Source organism: Triticum aestivum, chromosome 4D (assembly GCF_018294505.1).
Source record: "Triticum aestivum cultivar Chinese Spring chromosome 4D, IWGSC CS RefSeq v2.1, whole genome shotgun sequence".
Taxonomy (NCBI): Eukaryota; Viridiplantae; Streptophyta; class Magnoliopsida; order Poales; family Poaceae; genus Triticum; species Triticum aestivum.
In genome coordinates, this window is record NC_057805.1 from 101,709,276 (window position 1) to 101,730,181 (window position 20,906).

The 20,906-nt window shown below is 46.0% G+C and overlaps 1 protein-coding gene across 1 annotated transcript; it reads right to left on the minus strand.

Annotated features, from left to right (window-relative positions):
* Positions 1-888: 888 nt before the first annotated feature.
* Positions 889-2,163, minus strand: LOC123096503 (pathogenesis-related genes transcriptional activator PTI6). Its single transcript, XM_044518244.1, has one exon. The coding sequence runs from the start codon at positions 1,943-1,945 to the stop codon at positions 1,028-1,030; it is 918 nt and encodes a 305-aa protein (XP_044374179.1). The 5' UTR covers positions 1,946-2,163; the 3' UTR covers positions 889-1,027.
* Positions 2,164-20,906: the final 18,743 nt, after the last annotated feature.

Here is a 20,906-nt window from a genome sequence, read left to right on the forward strand (position 1 = left end):
GCTCCACCATTGGCCAGCCAAGTCCAAGCAGCACCGGCCCCAGCGCAAGCTCGCGGATTCGGGCAGGCGCCCGCAGCCAAGGCATGAGGGGAGGAGAGGGAAGGAGGAAGTCGCCCACCGCCACCGTGTAGTGCGAGGGGCTTTGCCCCTGCGACCCTAGCCGGTGGCGGCAAGAAGGGGGAGGCAGGATGGAGGCGCTAGTGGCGACGGTGGGAGTCGTCGCTCGAGTCGCCGCCAAGGACAACACTCCCTCCGTTTCTAAATATAAGACTTTGTAGAGATTCCATTATGAACCACATACGAATATATATAGATGCATTTTAGAGTATAAATTCACTCATTTTGCTCTATATGTAGTTCATAGTGAAATATCTACAAAGATTTATATTTAGGAACGAAGAAAGTATATGCACAATGCAGCACAGTAGTAGCATCACGTACTCCCTCTGTAAACAAATATAAATAAACATAAGAACATTTAGATCACTAAAATAGTGATTTATATGCTCTTATATTCCTGGAGGGAGTACATCATAAACATGTTGCACCGAGATTTCTTTTCAAATTACCACACCCAAACCATTACTAACTTTCCAGATTTTAACACAGGAGAAACGGCTCACGTGCATAGCGATCACTCGTTCCCACAACGTAAAACTCAAGCAAAGCTTGGTACTACTTCGTCCTCTCCAGCTCCTGTCCCCTCAAGGGCAGCCTTTCTCTCGGCAAGCTCAAATCCAGCCCCGACACGCTCGCACACAAGACAACACCTCCTCACTCCAAATTACAAAAACGCCCCTAAGCTTAACGGTAGGCCTCGGAGAAGAAGACAACATTTCGGTCTTTTCCCCTCCGGCTGCTACGATTTATTCCTCTCTCGAAATAAAATGCCAAGCAAAAGTTTCGGATAAATATTTCCGCACGCCTCTCAAAATATGCAGACTCCCGAGAAATAAAGTCAAATTATGTTTAAAACTGTTCTCTTTCAAAAAGTTGCTGTGGAGCTGCCGTCGCCGCTTCCGTCCGGTCAGGCCGCCAGGGGCTCCGGCGCGAAGAGGTCGTCGAGGTCCGCCAGCTCCACGAAGTCCGCCGAGGGGTCCCACCTGCTGCTGCACGCCGCGGGGAGGCAGAACTGCATCAGGTTGTTCAGGGAGGTTTCCTCGTCGACGAGTCCCAGGCCGAACGCTGCCGTCACCTCCTCGTCCGCGTTCACCAAGGACCAGCTGGTGGTCGCCGACTGGGAGGGCGACGGGGGGGAGGCCGCCGTGGTGATGGGGGACGGGGCAGAGGTCGCCGTGGTGGAGGGTGACGGGGGAGAGGCCGCCCTGCCGAAGGGCGACGGAGGAGGGGCCGCCGTGGTGGAGGGCGACGGGGGAGAGGCCGCGGATGTCGACGGCGACGGCGCGGACGCCGTCACGGTGGAGAGGGGCGGCGAGGGGGAGGGGGCGGTGTACTTCATGACTGCGCTCGGGCCGCGGAGGCGGAGCACGGCGGAGTCATAGACGGACTTGGCCTCCTCGGCGGTGTTGAAGGTGCCAAGCCAGACGCGCCGCCCCAGCTTCGGGTCGCGGATCTCCGCCGCATACTTGCCCCAGGGCCGGCGCCGCACGCCGCGCAATTGCCGGGCCGACCAAGTCCCCGCGGACCAATCATCCCCGCCGCACGCCACCAACGTGCGCTTCTTGCCGGCCGCGGCCGCCCTCAACCTCTTGTCGCGCGTCCAGTGGGAGGAGCTGCTCACCGCACCCGCCGCGGCGGACGGAAGACGAGAGAACGCGCGCGGCAGTCCGATCTCCCGCACGCACCGTCGCGCGCCGCGTCGCTGAGGCTGGTTCGTCTCCTCGTCGGAGTCGTCGGTGGCATCCGCGTCGAGGAAGTGCACGCGGACGACGCGGCCGGCGGCGCCGCCGCCGTGGCCTCCGGGGAGCCGCCAGCAACCGTCCATCACCGACGAGAGTGGACAGCAGCAAGCCCCGATTTCATCAGCTGGCAACGGACGAACGGATTTGGCGGAGCTCCCTTGTTGGTTGGGTGTGGTTTTGGGAGGGTTTTAGAGAGAGAAAGGATTGGATGGGGTTCGGCGCTTCTCTCTCTATCTCCACCTGTAAACAGGGAGGGGGTGGAATGGGTGAAGTGTAAAAAAGAGCGTGCAAAGAAGGAGGCGTGAAGCGCGCGGTGGCAGGGGTATTTATGCAAACTTGCCATCTCTTTGAGCGCCACTGCCCACGGACCTGCGGGGCCCGGGACCATGTGGGGCCCGTGTGTCAGTTACGACAGCGATGGTGCCCCCGGTGCAGAGCTGCTTCCGGCTTGGCGGGCGAGCCGCGCAGCTGCGGCTCTGCTCTCCAGCTGGCCACGGGCCCACGCGTCAGCGGAGCGTGTTGGTCACTTCACGTGAGCGGTAAATATCTACAACCACCTCGCGATACGCAACGTGCCCCGCCACGCTGACGTGCGGGTCCACGGGATAAAGTTTCGTTGCCGTCGGGTCGGAGGCAGCGGGGGCGGGGGATGGGTAGGTAGCCGGGCGGTGATAAATAGATTCTGACATGCCGGAGAGCAAGTGGGGTGGCGTGGACCTGCGGCGCCCGTCGGATGCGTCGTCGCTATGCGGGCCCGTCCGTACGGCAGGCCGACAGAGGAGCACCAGGGGCACTGGGCGTATTTCACCGCGTGTGCCAGGGACAAGCTGGTCATGTTCTCAAGAGTGGTGCGGTCGCCTCGGCCTCTCTCCCGAACTCCACAGTCGACACGCGAGCGCCTGGGATGAGAGATAGATTTGTGGGCCCGACGTATCGGAACGGCGAGGGTAACAAGCGCGCGGCGTGTCGTGTGTGCACGCATGGGCACGTGGAGTATTTCTCTCTTTTCTTGCTTGGCTCACCGAACAGCGAGACGGGGACAACACGGGCGCGACCCGCCCGACGGTATTTCCCGACTCATGAGTGCAGTTTCCCTCGCCGTAAATCCATTCGTTTCACAAGGCGAGGCAGTGCATATTTTGTTTTGTGTGAAAGTTAAACATATCTATGTTTGACCGAATTTAAGGAAAACATACTATCAACATTCACAGACAAAATCGGTATCATTAGATTCATCATGAAGTGTCATTATTAATTATTTTATACGTTGAAGTTTATGTTGTAAACTTGATCAAATATAGACATGATTAAATTAAAAAAAACAAAAATGCACTACATTATGTAACGAAGAACATGCTATACAACTCATGTATTTGAGGGGACACCCGATCATCGCTTCAACGATTGCGGTTAGGGTGTGTTCAGTTGCTATCACCGGATGGAATGGCATGGGTCCGTCCCGTCCCGAGAGCCTATTCCCACGTTTAGTTAGCAGATCGAATCAGAACCCACCGGTCCCTGAAAAGAGCATATTCGCTCTATATGCGGAACCGAGGCATACCTCCGATTCGAGCGGATGACAAAGAACGGGTCTCGTTTCCCTCGGACGAACCCAAGCCCTATCCTCTCCCATGTGCCTTCTCAGCGCCGCCACCCTCCCGCATCTCTCCCTCCCTCTCGATCTGCCACCCTCCCTCACCTCTCTCAGCCCCGCCCCTCCCGCACCTCTCCAGCGCCAGCTTCCCTCTTCTCCCCGTCATCTCTCACCTGCGATGGCGCGCATCAGGGGCTTGGCGGCGACCTAGAAGGCAGTGGCAGCGGTGACCTAGCAGGCGGCGCAAAGTTCTTCCTCAATTTCTTTCATATATTTGGCAATACTAGCTGATTGCTTTTGGATGTGCCAAATGAACTTGCTACCTTATGATATTGTTGCTGAAAATTGTGTTCTATGTCAATATATATTATTATGTTGTTTTTTTGAAAATACAAATGAAATGCTGGCGAATTTTTGAATTTCTCTTATCCCATTTTTCATTCCATTCTTCCAAACCAAACACTGGAACGGAACCAACCCGTTCTGCTTTTTTGCACCTACCAAACACAGGAATGGGACCGATCCGTTCCTCTAGAATGGAACCATTCCATTCCGTGACAGTTGGTTCCTCAACCAAACACACTCTTAGATTACGTATACAAAATAACGTCCAAAGACTTAGAGCTACGTACATCTTCCTTACCTTTTTCTCTACATATAACTTATAAAATTTGGGGAGATATAGGGAAGGCACATTTCACAACCATCCAGTGCTAGGAGTATATAAGTGTTAGTGCATCTCCAGCCCCCCCCCCCAACAGGCCCCCCAGGGCGCCTTTTTTATCGACGCGTCTAAAAATTGTCCCAGTTGCGCCCCCAGAAGCCCAGTTTTCGCCGGTTAGGGCCGAATTTGGCGCCGGCGGACCCAGGCCGAACCCGGCGCGCTGGGGGTTGCCCGGGGGTGCCGGGGGAAACGTTTTTGGCACGAAAGCCCGGTGGACCCGCCGAGTCAGCGACCAGCTGCGTCTCGTCTTCCTCATCACCTCGTTTTCCCGCGGCGAATCAATGCCAAGGCTGCCGCCGGTCAGCCTTCCATTGATTCCTCACGGGCGGCGCGCTGATGGCGTGGCAACGCGCCCTCCCCCTCCTGCCACACGTACACACGTCTTCCGCCCCCCGGCGGCTATAAAAGTCGCCCCTCCCTCGCCGGTGGACGCACTCTCGCCCGCAGTCCCTCTCTCGTCGCCGACGCCCCATCTCGTCTCTCTCCCCCCGTCTACAGCCACCCATCTACAGCCGCCGATGGGAGAGCGTTTCCCCGGCGACGGAGCGGCGGCCAACGGCTTCGGCCGCCGCACCCTGCACGAGTGGGAGGCGTACCTCCTCCACGAAGCGAACTACCCAACGCCGCCTGACACGCACGTGCCAGGGCGGTGGAGGCCGCGACGAGGGCGGCGTCATCATCCTCGACGACAGCGACGATGACGCACCACCACCAATCAAACCAGTCCGCCAAGGCGACCCAGGGCAGGGGTGTAGCAAGGACGGGGACGGCATGAAGGAGGAGGAGGAGGACAACGACGGCGACTACAACGCCTTCGGCAAGCTCTTCGGGGTGTAGGCGGGGCGGTGGACGACGCGATGGGCGGGCGGCGACGTAGTAGTAGTTGTTTTTTTATTTTGTTTTTAAATTGTGTTTGCAATATGTAAAAACCAATGGAACGCCTAAATTTCGCCGAATTTGTGTCATGTTTGTCCTAATTTTGGCCGAGTATGTTTTTAAAAGACGGCGTGTTGGGCGACCATGGGGCGGCGGCTGGGAACCCGACCGCCCCTCACGTCGATTTTTTCGCCGGTTCGCCCCCAGGCGGCGCTATTTCAAGCCCCTGGGGGGCGAACGGCTCGAGATGCTCTTACTACATGACCCATTGCATCCATAGCGCAAAGACCAAATGCAACCGAGAAGTTAGGCAAACTATATGGAACTTTCTTTGAAACTGAGAAATATCATTTAAAAAACATATGTGTGTAGTCCACAAAGCACTCAAATCATTTTTCTAAGCCTTCATGACCGATTCTATCAAATAATGTTTCTGCTTAATTATGCAAAAAGTTTGTCATGAACTGTTGAAAATATGCCCTAGGGTAATAATAAAGTTGTTATTATTATATTTCCTTATTCATGATAAAGGTTTATTATTCATGCTAGAATTGTATTGACCGGAAACTTAAATACATGTGTGGGTACATAAACAAATATCGTGTCCCTAGTGAGCCTCTACTAGACTAGCTCGTTGATCAGAGATGGTTAAGGTTTCCTAACCATAGACATGAGTTGTCATTTGATAACGAGATCACATCATTAGGAGAATGATGTGATGGACAAGACCCTACCGTTAGCATAGCATATGACCGTTCAGTTTATTGCTACTACTTTCTTAATGTCAAATACATGTTTCTTCGACCATGAGATCATGCAACTCCCGGACTCAGGAGGAATGCCTTGTGTGCCATCAAACGTCACAACGTAACTGGGTGATCATAAAGGTGCTCTACAGGTATCTCCGAAGGTGTTTGTTGGGTTGGCATGGATCAAGACTGGGATTTGTCACTCCATGTGACGGAGAGGTATCTCTGGGCCCTCTCGGTAATACAACATCACAAGAAGCTTGCAAGCAAAGCGACTAAGGAGTTAGTTACATGATGATGTATTACGAAACGAGTAAAGAGACTTGCCAGTAACGAGATTGAACTAGCACTACTGCAGGATGCTGCTAACGCGACACTATGATCAGAGACCCTTCGACGAAACTGTGTGCGTTGCAATAATCGCAAACGGTGGTGTAAAAACCGTCAAAAAAGGTGCAAACCGTTTGCGATGATGGATGCATCAAACACGGTTCAGATTTTGGTTGCGTGTGCGATGCAGGGCATACGATTCAGTTCAATGAACTGTTTGCGATGCAGGGCATACGATTCAGTTCAATGAACTATTTGCGATGAGGAACAAGTACAGAAACGGGCAGCCAGATGAAGGCGTGCGCAATATACGGCATACAGTTCACTCGGATTAACTGTTTGTGATGAGGAGGAACAGCAGAAACGGGCAGCTAGATAAAGGTGTGTGCGATTAAGGGCATACGCTTCAGAAGGATTAACTGTTTGTGATTAGGCAATAGAACAGAAATGGTCAGCCAGATCAAAGTGTCTGTGATTGATGGCATACACTTCACACGGATGAACTGTTTGCGATTAGCCACAACAAACAGAAATAGTTAGACAGATCAACGTGTGTGCGCTAGACGGGCATACATTTTAATTAAAGAAAGCGTGCGCGATGGTAATAACGAGCGCGCACGGTTCTTGGAACAAGACGTGTGCTGACATTGCCTATTGCGGTGCACCCTATGGTGCTAACGCCACGTACGCGGCCGAGAAAGCGTGCCCACGTTACACCTTCCGGGAATAGTGCCGCACTTAGAACCGTCAATAAATTTTGAGCCTGCGTCCTGTCACATCCCAAATTACTGCCACGTGTTATTTAATTGCAAACCTATTCACACCGATCAAAACCTAAACGGTTTCACACTTAGGAGCGTATTAGTACTCGTTTATAAATACTACTACTCCAACATGACTGCACATTTCTCCTCAACTCCTCATCCATAAAAAGAAACAAGTCATTCATCATCGTTCCCTTGCGTCTGCCATGGCCAGCGTGAGTTCTGGGTCGAGAGATTGCCACCAGGGAGAGGCGAGCATGGAAGCGAAAGCACGAGAGATGTCCCGCCTCGCCGTGAAAGCAGCCGGCATGTCCCGCCGCGCGGCCGTAGCAGCATAGAGGTCCCGCCGCGCCGCCGAAGCAGCGCGGAGGTCCCGCCGCACCGTCGATGCAACAGACTGGTCCGGCCGCGCCGCGGAAGCAGAAGAGATGTCCCGCCGCACCGCAAATGCAGCAGAGATGTCCTCCCGCGCCGCGGCGGCCTGGGAAAATGTCTCGCGGCCAGGTGAGGACTCTTACAGGCGCATGCATGCAATTGTCCATAGCCAGATGGATCAGATCTCCGGCTGGGCAAGGTTGCAGGACGACATGAAAGTCTCTTTTGAACAGGCTATCGGCATCATCTGGCAACTAAATGAGAGCAATGAGAAGCTTCTGGCCGAGCGCGACCTGCTGAGGGCGAAGATCGTCGGAAGTGCGGAGCAGCAGGAGGAGACCATTGCCTTGTTGAAGAGGATCGGCGTCATCGTCGAGAAACTTATGGACGAGAATGCCATGCCGCACATCGAGCGCAGAAGGCTGGTGGAGGAATCCATGGATGCTCTCAAGAAGCATCTTGAGGACAAGAACGAGCTCATCGCCGCTCGCCGCAGAGACTAGTTCCCGCGGCCTGCAGCAACACATCAAAAAAGTAGAGATCAACGAGCCAGATCATTGTCTTCCTTCTTCTTTTGCCCTTGTGTATTTCGGGCGTTGCCGCATGTGGCTTTTTTTAATTATGTTCCTAAATATGTAAGACAATTATTATCCACTGTCATCGTCCTTATATTCATCATGCTTGCTATAAGTCGCAGTCGATGCTATATAGGTCCGTCGAATCTTACATCAAGATCCGTGCAAAACTTTCTTTTCAGATTTACATTTTTCTCCCTTAAATCTCAGTCCAGTGAGACATAGCCACGCCGTGAAACAGGGGCTCGGGCGCCATTAATGGAGACGTTGGGAGGGAGGTGCGTGGCAGATAGAGGTCAAAGGGCTCTCCTCCCAATGAGCACGCGCAGGGTCTGATCGCACGCCTCCCGTAGTCAAATAGCTACCCCGCACGGCACCTCCTAGCCAATAAAAAAGGGGACGCATTGCGGCACATAATTGGTAAGTAGAACGCCCACGGTTTCAATAATACTTGTGTTTCTGATTTGTAACGTGACAACACGTGTTCCGAAATGACTTTGTTGATTGCTAATGTGTGCGCCTTCGCAAATCGGACAGAAAAATTACCACAACATGTTGGTGCCATGACATGACACCATGCCAAGTTTCATGATTTTCAGGCGTGTTTTGGATTTACAGAAATTAAAAAACCAAGTTTCTCAATCTTACCGGCCGAGCCACGACGCCCAGATGTTTGAATTTCATTTCCATTTCTTGCATGAGACCTAATAATTCACCCAAGGACACACATGTGATTTTTAAACCAACTTTGGTGCACTTGAGCTTGTGCTTGTAGTTCAAATTTGAATTATGCACATTAAATGCGCAGAAATTCAATTAATGTATAAAAAAGGCCAAAGGAACCCGGAATAATTCCAAAATTTAGCACGATACTTCTATTTGGTCTAATCTGCCTGTGTAAAAAAATTAAGGCGGGAGAAGGCAGTGTACGTATGTCGTTTCACACACGAAGGTGACACGTTCCCTTTCGGAACCACGAGCCTTCTTGAGACAAGCTCCGGTTTGCAAGAAGCTTATACCAAAGCTTGTCCCAATTCGGCAAAAAAAATTATCGCATCATGTTGGTGCCATGTCATGACACTATGCCAAGTTTCATGATTTTCAGGCGTGTTTTGGATTTACATGAATTGAAAAACCAAGTTTCTCAATCTTTCTGGCCGAGCCACGATGCCCAGATGTTTGAATTTCATTCTCATTTTTGCATGGGACCTAGAAATTCACCCAAGGACACACATGTGATTTTTCAACCAACTTTGGTGCACTGGAGCATGTACTTGTAGTTCAAATTTGAATTATGCACATTAAATGCCCAGAAATTCAATTAATGTATAAAAAAGGCCAAACGAACCCGGAATAATTCCAAAATTTAGCATGATACTTCTATTTGGTCTAATCTGCCTGTGTAAATTTTTTTACCACGGCATGTTGATGTCGCTCCATGATAGCATGCCAAGTTTCAAGAATTTAAGACGAGTTTTGAATTTACTAGAATTTCCAAACAAGGTATCTCAACGTTTTGCCGGCAATCAACAGTGCCCTGATGTAGGATTCCATTTCTTGCATGGGACCTAAGCATGCATCAAAGGACACAGATTTGATTTTTCAATCAATTTATATGCACCAGAGCATGCGCATGTATTTCAAATTTGAATTATGCACATAAAATGCCTAGAAAACCCAGTTAATGTATAAAAATGTCCAAACGAACCCCGAAAATTTCCAAAACTTAACACAACACTCCTGTTGTTCTATGTTAACACTAGAATTTTTTTGAAAGCAATAAGAGGCAACGGATATCGTTTCGTCCCCAAAGGTGGCACGTTCCCTATCGAAACCATCAGGCTTGTTGTTAGAAGCTCTGGTTTGTGAGAAGCTTATACCCAAACCTGCTCCAAATGGGACAAAAATTTACCACGACATGTTGATGCCACTCCATGATACCATGCCAAGTTTCATGAATTTTAGACGAGTTTTGGATTTACTAGAATTTAAAAACCAGGTATCTCAACGTTTTGCCGGCAATCAACAGTGTCCTGGTGTTTGAAATTCATTCCCATTTCTTGCATGGGACCTAAGCATGCACCCAAGGACATAGATTTTATTTTCAACCAATTTATATGCACTGGAGCATGTGCATATGTATTTCAAATTTGACTTATGCACATAAAATGCCTAGAAAAGAGAGTTAATGTATAAAAATGTCCAAACGAACCCCAAAAAATTACAAAACTTAACACAACACTCCAGTTGTTCTATGTTGGCACTAAATTTTTTTTAAAAGCAATAAGAGGCAACGGATATCGTTTCGTCCCCAAAGGCGACACGTTCCCTACCGAAACCATCAGGCTTGTTGTGAGAAGCTCTGGTTGTGAGAAGCTTATACCCAAACCTGCACCAAATGGAACAAAAAATTTACCATGGCATGTCGATGCCGCTCCATGATAGCAAGCCAAGTTTCATGAATTTCAGATGAGTTTTGGATTTACTAGAATTTAAAAACCAGGTATCTCAACGTTTGCGACCGAGTGACAGTGGCAGGGTGTTGACATTCATTCCCATTTCTTGCATGAGACCTAAGCATGCAACCAAGGACACGTATTTGAATTTTCAACCAATTTATATGCATTAGAGCATGTGCATGTAGTTCAAATTTGAATTATGCACATAAATGCATTGAAAACTCAATTAATATATAAAAATGTCCAAACGAACCCCAAAAAATTCAAAAAATTAACACAACACTCCCGTTGTTCTATGTTGACACTAGGAAAATAATTGAAATCAAGAAGAGGCAACGGATATCGTTTCGTCTATAAATGTGAAACGTTCCCTACCGAAACCATCACACTTGTTGTGAGAAGCTCTGGTTTGTGAGAAGCTTATACCCAAACCTGCCCCAAATGGGACAAAAAAATTACCACGGCATGTTGATGCCGCTCCATGATAGCATGCCAAGTTTCATGAATTTCGTATGACTTTTGGATTTACTAGAATTACAAAAGCAAGTACATCGATGTTTGCTGGAGAGCCACGGTGTCGTGGTGTTTGAAATACATCTCCATTCCTTGCATGGGACGTAAGCATGAACCCATGGACACATATATGATTTTACAACCCATGTTGGTGCACCGGAGCATGTGCATGTAGTTTAATTTTGAATTGTGCACCTGAAATGGCTAGAAAACCAATTTAATGTATAAAATGTCCAAACGAACCCTGAATAATTCCAATTCTTTTACGACACACATATAGTTGCATGTTCACTGCAGATAAAAGTTCTTGCAATTCAAACACCGTCCATTGCCGCTGTGACCCCATTATGTAACTCAAATCAAGATGAAAAATCAAGTAGATCCCACAAGTTTATTATCACCAACCGTGTGAGATGCAGTACAAAATATCCTGGAGCATCGTTAGTGTATAGTACGCCTATGGCTTACGCGAGAAGGTGCGTCGGCTACAGTCCACAGCCGGTGTGTCAAGCACACTAGCTCGCTCCCCAAATACTCCCGCCTCTGCATCCCTCGCGATTTCGAAAATATTACTGCCTCGTAATCTCGAAATTATCTACCGCCGGGAAGGTTTTAATGTCTGATAGCACACGATTAGTATGTGCGGACCGTGTGCGCTGTCTGTTACTCCCGCTCTGCTTCAGTCCCTTGTTTCAAATTTTTAGTAGCCCCGGCATTTTACTCCCGCCTCTACATCCCTCGCAATCTAAAAAATATCTGCTCACCCTTGATCCAAATTTTCAGTAGCCCCGCCTTGTTACTCTTGCCTAATAAAATTTTCAGTTGCCGCAGTATTTCCTCAAACACCACCTTGCCCCCCTCCACACACACCACACACTCCCCAAAACCTCCGCTCACACTGACACACACCACCCCTGAAACCATTGGTAGGTCGCCGCGATCGCCGCCGCCTCCATCCTCAACCTCTGCCTGTGTGCCGGGGAGCTCGAGGAGCTAATGGCCAAAAAAGAGGTTTATCACGGCCTTTTCGCCCGACGCCGGCGAGGTGGCCGCCGAGGTGTCCCCGTCTGCCTCTGCAGGCTCGATCCATCGTCGACGGTCCCCCGATCTGCCCGACGCCGTGCCCCTAAGCCGGTTCGAGGACTTCCCCGTCCTCCCTCGGACTCGGCAGCCGACGAGGTCCTACCTCGGGGTCCGGCAGCGGCGGTGGGGGACGTGGGTCGCCGAGATTATAGATCGGGAGACCCACACCTGTCGGTGGCTCGGTAGCTTCCACACGACCGAGCTCGCGGCCATGGAGTACGACCGCTGGCAGTTCCGCTACCACGACACGGCAGCTAGGCTCAATTTCTCCTTCGGCACATGTCCGGTCGACCTCGTTCCACCAGAGCCAGGGGTGGTGAGCTCGGCTATGGCACGGGAGGACCGCGAGGTTTGGGAGCGCCTCGAGGCTGAGGCCGCCGACGAGGCCTACATGCAAGAGCCTCGCCGGCAGCACCCGGAGCTCGTGGAGGCGGAGCGGGCGATCTTTGCCGGCGCGGAGGGCGGCGAGGTTATCGCGCTCTCCTCCGATGACGAGGTCGAAGGCGGCGAGGACGGCGGCGCGGAGGGCGGCGAGGTTATCGCGCTCTCCACCGATGACGAGGTCGAAGGCGGTGAGGACGACGGCGCAGAGGGCGTCGAGGTGGGCCCCGAGGACGAGGAGATCGACGTCGACGAGTGGAGGAGTGCCTTCCCCAATGACCCCGACAACGGCACCGGCCTCGCGGCACACCGTACATGACGAGGAAGGATTGGCTCGACCTCTACTTTGACCGAAAGTAGTTTAACTTAGTTTAAATTTATGTTTTATGTTCGGTTATGCAAAACTATCTATGTTTATGTTTGAATGCATGCTACTTTCGGTTGAACCTGCTTTGGACTTGATCAAATTGAAGTTTACAATGTTAAGTTTAGGGGATCGACTAGAAAAGGCCAAAAATTGCTGGAGTATATATATATCCACTAAGGGTTTTAGTCCTTTAACTTTTAAAGGATCGGCTAGAGATGGCCTTATGACTTGTTTATTTCAGTTCTTCACAATGTGATGCTCTATATGTGCAACTATTTGTCGTGCAGTTCAATTTCATCAATAACAGTTTCAATAATACCACTATGAATTACGATATTTGGTTGCTGTTAAGGATATTGCAGTTAACATGCCTTTTCGTTTTTTAACACTAACTAGTGTACTTTAGACCTGCACAATACCGGTTTGAATGACTATTTGCTTGTTTTTAAATGTTATGCCTGATGCAGTTAACACACCTTTCCACTTCTTGTTTTGCTTAACTAGCATGCTTAAGCCTGCACACTGAAGCTACATAGCAACACGCATTATACTGAATGACTAAATATGCAATCCGAGGCTACATAGCAACAAGGAAGAGTGTTACCTTAATGTTCTGATGATGTCTAGATATATATGTAATAAAATCTTATATAATGGGATGGAGGGAGTGTTGTACTACATCATTTTGCAATTGTTGTTTAGCTTCTAATATTAACTTGGTGCTTTTAGGTACATATGTCATTGCCAAAGATCCACACTTCGACCCTTTCTGCGTATGGTGCAATGAGATATTCATGAACCAACATCAAGTGAGGAAACTAATAAAGATTGTTATTAAAATGGGTCAAAAGATGTCAATCGAACTATTTGTTTACACTTTATGCAAGACAACAGCAGGATGGTAAGTAAGAACCCTGTAGCCTTCTTTTTACTGCCCGTAATGAGTTGTGTTAGATGACAATGTTTGAATCTTTTTTTTTCTTTGAAGTGGATCCTGAAGCAGTTTACTCAAAATTACCTCTCAAACTACATGATTGGCGGTCGACCATCACAAGGGGTTGGACTAGAGTTGTGCGTGCCTTCTGCATCCAGGAGAGCACAATAGGGCCATTTCGCTTCACCTTGTTCAACAACCAGAATGTCTGTCGCCTCTTTCTTTTCCATCTGTAATAGTACAAGTATAGAACCCTGGTTCATCATTCTTTATTTGGTGCTTATGTAATTCTTAAACAAATGTACCTGTGAATCGAATAATGCATTGCTTGCTTCAAACTGATGGATATGAATAAAGCTATAGCCTACTTTCAAGTTTAAATTGGGTACAATTTTAAATAGCAGCAATTAAATTAGGGCGAAATTACGGTGTGCAGGTCATTACGGCGGACATGGTTAATAAAGCACAGCGTGTGCGATATACATCATAATTCGACATGGTTCATGGAGAGGAAATGTGTGTAACAATACACACAGTTGCCGTTTGCAAAGCGTGTGTGATGTCAGGCACTATCACATACAGTGCGGGAAAACTAAATGTGTGTGATTGTCTACCTATCGTACACGGTTTATAATCATGAATTGTTTGTGATGTGCCAGGCATCGTAAACTTAGAGCCAGTTTGGTACGTGCCTGGAAAACTCCTGTGCCTGGAATCTGCCTGATTTTAGGTAAAACCACAAAACTCCGACTGCGATGGCAATGCAAGCACAAACGAGTAGGAAGGATGAAGCATTTGGGATATTTGAGATATCGGAAACGATTATATAGGGACAACTGTATGCATCAAGGCTCCCTATCCCCGACGGTTTCTGGGTCGTGTGGGAATGACCCTCCTATCGCCCACACTCACTTGGCGACGGTTCCAAATGCCGTCGTGGAATGGGGTTAAAAACCGTTTGTATAGCACCGACGCGTACCAGTGTAGGTATGAAGATACCGATGATCGAATCTCGGGCAAGTAACATACCGATGGACAAAAGGAACTACGTATGTTGCCATAAAGGTCTGACTGATAAAATGTTCTTAGAATATGTAGGAACCAATATGGGCATCCAGGTCACGCTATTGGCTATTGACTGGAGAAGCGTCTTGGACATGTCTACATCATTCTCGAACCCGTAGGGTCCGCACGCTTAACGTCCGTTGATGATATAGTATTATATGAGTTATGTATGTTGCTGACCGAATGTTGTTCGGAGTCCCGGATAAGATCACGGATATGACGAGGAGCTCCAGAATAGGCCGGAGGTAAAATTTGATATATGGGATAATAATGTTTGGTCTCCGGAAGGGTTTCAGAATTCACCGGAAGGGGCTTCGGATGTTTCCCGGAATGTTCGGGTACGAGAACACTTTATTTGGGCGAAGGGGTAAAGCCCACGGGGCTTTAGGAAGGTGCAAAAGGAAGTTTTGTGGAGGCCAAGGGGCCAAACGCCAGGGACCCTGGCATTTGGGGCTAGATGCCAAGGACCCTGGCGTCTAGATCCCGGAGTCTGAGAAGGACTCTTGCCTTGCGGGCTAGCTAAACCGACTTTGAGCAGGCTCTCTCTCCAAGAAACGACCCCAGGGCTCAACATATATATAGAAAGGCGGGGCTAGCACCTGGAACACATCAAGATTCACCAAGTCGTGTGCTGGCAACCCCGTCCCCCCTACTTTATCCTGTGTCTAGTTTCCGTTGTGCTTGGCGAAGCCCTGCGGAGATTGTTCTTCACCACCACTGTCATCACACCGTCGTGCTGCCGGAACTCATCTGCTACTTCGCCCCTCTTGCTGGATCAAGAAGGCGAGGACGCCATCGAGCTGAACGTGTGCTGAACGCGGAGGTGCCATACGTTTGGTACTTGATCGGAACAGATCATGAAGGTGGCCTCCTCGGTTGTTTCTTGACGTCCACTCCAAGTCCTCTGGATCACGTTTGTTCCAAAAATCACGCTCCCGAAGGTTTCATTCCGTTTGGACTCCGTTTGATATTCCTTTCTTGCGAAACACTGAAATAGGCAAAAAACAGCAATTTGCACTGGGCCTTGGGTTAGTAGGTTAGTCCCAAAAATAATATAAAATTGTATAATAAAGCCCATTAAACATCCAAAATAGAATATATATAATAGCATGGAGCAATAAAAAATTATAGATACGTTGGAGACGTATCAAGCATCCCCAAGCTTAATTCCTGCTCGTCCTCGAGTAGGTAAATGATAAAAACAGAATTTTGATGTGGAATGCTACCTAGCATATTCTTAAATGTAATTTTCTTTATTGTGGCATGAATGTTCAGATCCGAAAGATTCAAGATAAAAGTTTAATATTGACATAAAAATAATAATACTTCAAGCATACTAACCAAGCAATCATGTCTTCTCAAAATAACATGGCCAAAGAAAGTTATCCCTACAAAATCATATAGTCTGGCTATGCTCTATCTTCACCACACAAAGTATTTAAATCATGCACAAACTCGATGACAAGCCAAGCAATTGTTTCATACTTTTGATGTTCTCAAACTTTTTCAATCTTCACGCAACACTATATGTGGAATAGAATGGTGGTTGTGGAGAAGACAAAAAGGAGAAGATAGTCTCACATCAACTAGGCGTATCAACGGGCTATGGAGATGCCCATTAATAGATATCAATGTGAGTGAGTAGGGATTGCCATGCAACGGATACACTAGAGCTATAAGTGTATGAAAGCTCAACGAAAGAAACTAAGTGGGTGTGCATCCAACTCGCTTGCTCACGAAGACCTAGGGCATTTTGAGGAAGCCCATCATTGGAATATACAAGCCAAGTTCTATAATGTAAAATTCCCACTAGTATATTAAAGTGACAACATAGGATACTCTCTATCATGAAGATTATGGTGCTACTTTGAAGCACAAGTGTGGCAAAAAGGATAGTAGCATTGTCCCTTCTCTCTTTTTCTCTCATTTTTTTCGTCCGGAGTCTCATCCCGACTTGTGGGGGAATCATTGTCTCCATCATCCTTTCCTCACTTGGGACAATGGTCAAATAATGATGATCATCACACTTTTATTTACTTACAACTCAAGAATTACAACTCAATACTTAGAACAAAATATGACTCTATGTGAATGCCTCCGGCGGGGTACCGGGATATGCAATGAATCAAGAGTGACATGTATGAAAGAATTATGAAGGTGGCTTTGCCACAAATACGATGTCAACTACATGATCATGCAAAGCAATATGACAATGATGAAGCGTGTCATAATAAACGGAACGGTGGTAGGTTGCATTGCAATATATCTCGAAATGGCTATGGAAATGCCATAATACATAGGTATGGTGGCTGTTTTGAGGAAGGTAATGGTGGGTGTATGGTACCGGCAAAAGTTGCGCGATACTAGAGAGGCTAGCAATGGTGGAAGGGCGAGAGTGCGTATAATCCATGGACTCAACATTAGTCATAAAGAACTCACACACTTATTGCAAAAATCTATTAGTTATCAAAACGAAGTACTACGCGCATGCTCCTAGGGGGATAGATTGGTAGGAAAAGACCATCGCTCGTCCCCGACCGCCACTCATAAGGAAGACAATCAATAAATAAATCATGCTCCGACTTCATCACATAACGGTTCACCATACGTGCATGCTACGGGAATCACAAACTTTAACACAAGTATTTCTCAAATTCACAACTACTCAACTAGCATGACTCTAATATTACCATCTCCATATCTCAAAACAATCATCAAGTATCAAACTTCTCATAATATTCAATGCACTTTATATGATAGTTTTTATTATACCTATCTTGGATGTTCATCACTTTAGGACTAAAATTTTAACCAAAGCAAACTACCATGCTGTTCTAAAAGACTCTCAAAATAATATAAGTGAAGCATGAGAGATCAATTATTTCTATAAAATAAAACCACCGCCGTGCTCTAAAAGATATAAGTGAAGCACATAGAGCAAAATTTCCTAGCTCAAAAGATATAAGTGAAGCACATAGAGTATTCTAATAAATTCCGATTAATGTGTGTCTCTCCCAAAAGGTGTGTACAGAAAGGATGATTGTGTTAAACTAAAAAGCAAAGACTCAAATCATACAATATGCTCCAAGCAAAACACATATCATGTGGTGAATAAAAATATAGCTTCAAGTAAAGTTACCGATGGACGAAGACGAAAGAGGGGATGCCTTCCGGGCATCCCCAAGCTTAGGCTTTTTGGTTGTACTTGGATTTTACCTTGGGGTGCCTTGGGCATCCCCAAGATTAAGCTATTTCCACTCTTTGTTCCATAATCCATCAAATCTTTACCCAAAACTTGAAAACTTCACAACACAAAACTCAACAGAAAATCTCATGAGCTCCGTTAGCGAAAGAAAACAAAACATCACTTTAAGGTACTGTAATGAACTCATCCTTTATTTGTATTGGTGTTAAAACTACTGTATTCCAACTTCTCTGTGGTTCATAAACTCCATTACTAGCCATAGATTCATCAAAATAAGCAATCAACACACGAAAAACAGAATCTGTCAAAAACAGAACAGTCTGTAGTAATCTGTATCTAACAACAACTTATGTAACTCAGAAAAATCTACCAAAATAAGACGACCTATATAATTTTTTATTGATCTACTGCAATTGGAATCAGTATTTTTTCATGTTCTGGTGATTTTTAACAATTGTTTTCATGAGCAGAAAGTTTCTGACTTTTTCAGCAAGATCAAATAACTATCAACCAAGAAGATCCTATAGGTTTTACTTGTCCCAAACACTAACTAAAACAAAAAAACAAATATAAACAGAGGCTAGATCAAATATTTATTACTAAACAAGAACAAAAAGCAAGGAATTAAAATAAAATTGGGTTGCCTCCCAACAAACACTATCGTTTAACGCCCCTAGCTAGGCATAAAGGCAAGGATAGATCTAGGTATTGCCATCTTTGGCACTCAATCTATAAGTAGCTCTCATAATAGATTCATAAGCTAATTTAATTTTCTTTCTAGGAAAGTGTTCCATGCCTTTCCTTAACGGAAATTGGAATCTAATATTCCCTTCTTTCATATCAATAATTGCAGCAATCGTTGTATGGAAAGGTCTACCAAGAATAATAGGACATGAAGGATTGCAATCTATATCAAGAACAATGAAATCTACGGGCACATAATTCCTATTTGCAACAATAATAAAATCATTAATTGTTCCCATAGGTTTCTTAATGGTGGAATCCGCAAGGTGCAAGTTTAAAGAACAATCATCAAATTCACGGAAACCTAACATATCACACAAGGTTTTTGGAACCGTGGAAACACTAGCACCCAAATCACACAAAGCATAGCATTCATGATCTTTAATTTTAATTTTATAGTAGGTTCCCACTCATCATAAAGTTTTCTAGGGATATAAACTTCCAATTCAAGCTTTTCTTCATAAGATTGCATTAAAGCATCAACAATATGTTTGGTAAAAGCCTTATTTTGACTATAAGCATGCGGAGAATTAAGCACGGATTGCAACAAGGAAATACAATCTATAAAGAACAATTATCATAATTAAATTACTTGAAATCCAAGATAGTGGGTTCATTGCTATGTAAAGTTTTGACCTCTTCAATCCCACTTTTACCAATTTTTGCATCAAGATCTAAAAACTCCGAATCATTGGGACGCCTTTTAACTAAAGTTGACTCATCTCCAGTCCCATCATTATCAAGATTCATATTTGAAAACAAAGATTTAATAGGGGACACATCAACCACTTTTAGATCTTCATCCTTATTATCATGAAAACTAGAAGAACACGCCTTCATAAAGCAATCTTTTTTAGCACGCATTCTAGCGGTTCTTTCTTTGCACTCATCAATGGAAATTCTCATTGCCTTGAGAGACTCATTGATATCATGCTTAGGTGGAATATATCTAAGTTTCAAAGAATCAACGTCAAGAGAAATTCTATCCACGTTCCTCGCCAACTCATCAATCTTAGGCAATTTTTCTTCGAGCAAAGCATTGAAATTCTTTTGAGAAATCCTAAATTCTTTAACACTAGTCTCAAAATCAGAGGGCATATTATTAAAATTTCCATAAGAGTTGTTGTAGGAATTACCATAATTATTAGAGGAATTACTAGGATACGGCCTAGGATTAAAATTTCCTCTATAAGCGTTGTTACCAAAATTATTCCTACCAACAAAATTCACATCCATAGATTCATTATTATTCTCAATCAAAGTATACAAAGGCATATCATTAGGATCAGAAGAAACACTCTTATTAGCAAACAATTTCATAAGTTCATCCATCTTTCCACTCAAAACATTAATCTCTTCAATTGCATGCACCTTTTTACTAGTAGATCTTTCAGTGTGCCATTGAGAATAATTAACCATAATATTATCTAGGAGTTTAGTAGCTTATCCGAAAGTGATTTCCATAAAAGTGCCTCCCGCGGCCGAATCTAAAAGATTTCTAGAAGCAAAATTCAATGCGGCATAATTTTTTGTATAATCATCCATAAATTCAAACCATGTGTTGGGCAATTACGTATCATTAATTTCATCCTCTCCCAAGCTTGTGCAACACGTTCATGATCGAGTTGCTTAAAATTCATAATATCGTTTCTAAGAGAGATAATCTTAGTGGGAGGAAAATATTTAGAGTTAAAAGCATCTTTGCACTTATTCCAAGAATCAATACTATTTTTAGGCAAAGACGAAAACCAAGTTTTAGTATGATCTCTAAGCGAAAAGGGAAATAGCTTCAATTTAAAAATATCATTATCCACATCTTTCTTCTTTTGCATATCGCACAAATCAACAAAGATATTTAGATGGGTAGCGGCATCTTCATTAGGAAGGCCGGTGAATTGATTTTTCATGACAAGATTCAGCAAAGCAGCATTAATTTCACAAGATTCAGTGCTAAGAAAATCATTGTTGTTGGTATTAGCAAAGTCACACAATTTAGTATTATCTTGAGCCATCGTGACAAGCAAGCAATCCAACACAGAAGCAAACAACAAGCAAGCGAAAGAAAAGGCGCACGACAAAAGAGGGCGAATAAAACGGCAAGGGTGAAGTGGGGGAGAGGAAAACGAGAGGCAAATGGCAAATAATGTAATGCGAGGGATAAGAGTTTGTGATGGGTACTTGGTATGTCTTGACTTGTGTGTAGACTCCCCGGCAACGGCGCCAGAAATCCTTCTTGCTACCTCTTGAGCATGCGTTGGTTTTTCCCTTGAAGAGGAAAGGGTGATGCGGCAAAGTAGCGTAAGTAT

What these genes read in the sequence shown, in the direction of transcription:
- LOC123096503 (XM_044518244.1), bottom strand. Translation starts at nt 1,945, where the DNA reads ATGGACGGTTGCTGGCGGCTCCCCGGAGGCCACGGCGGCGGCGCCGCC.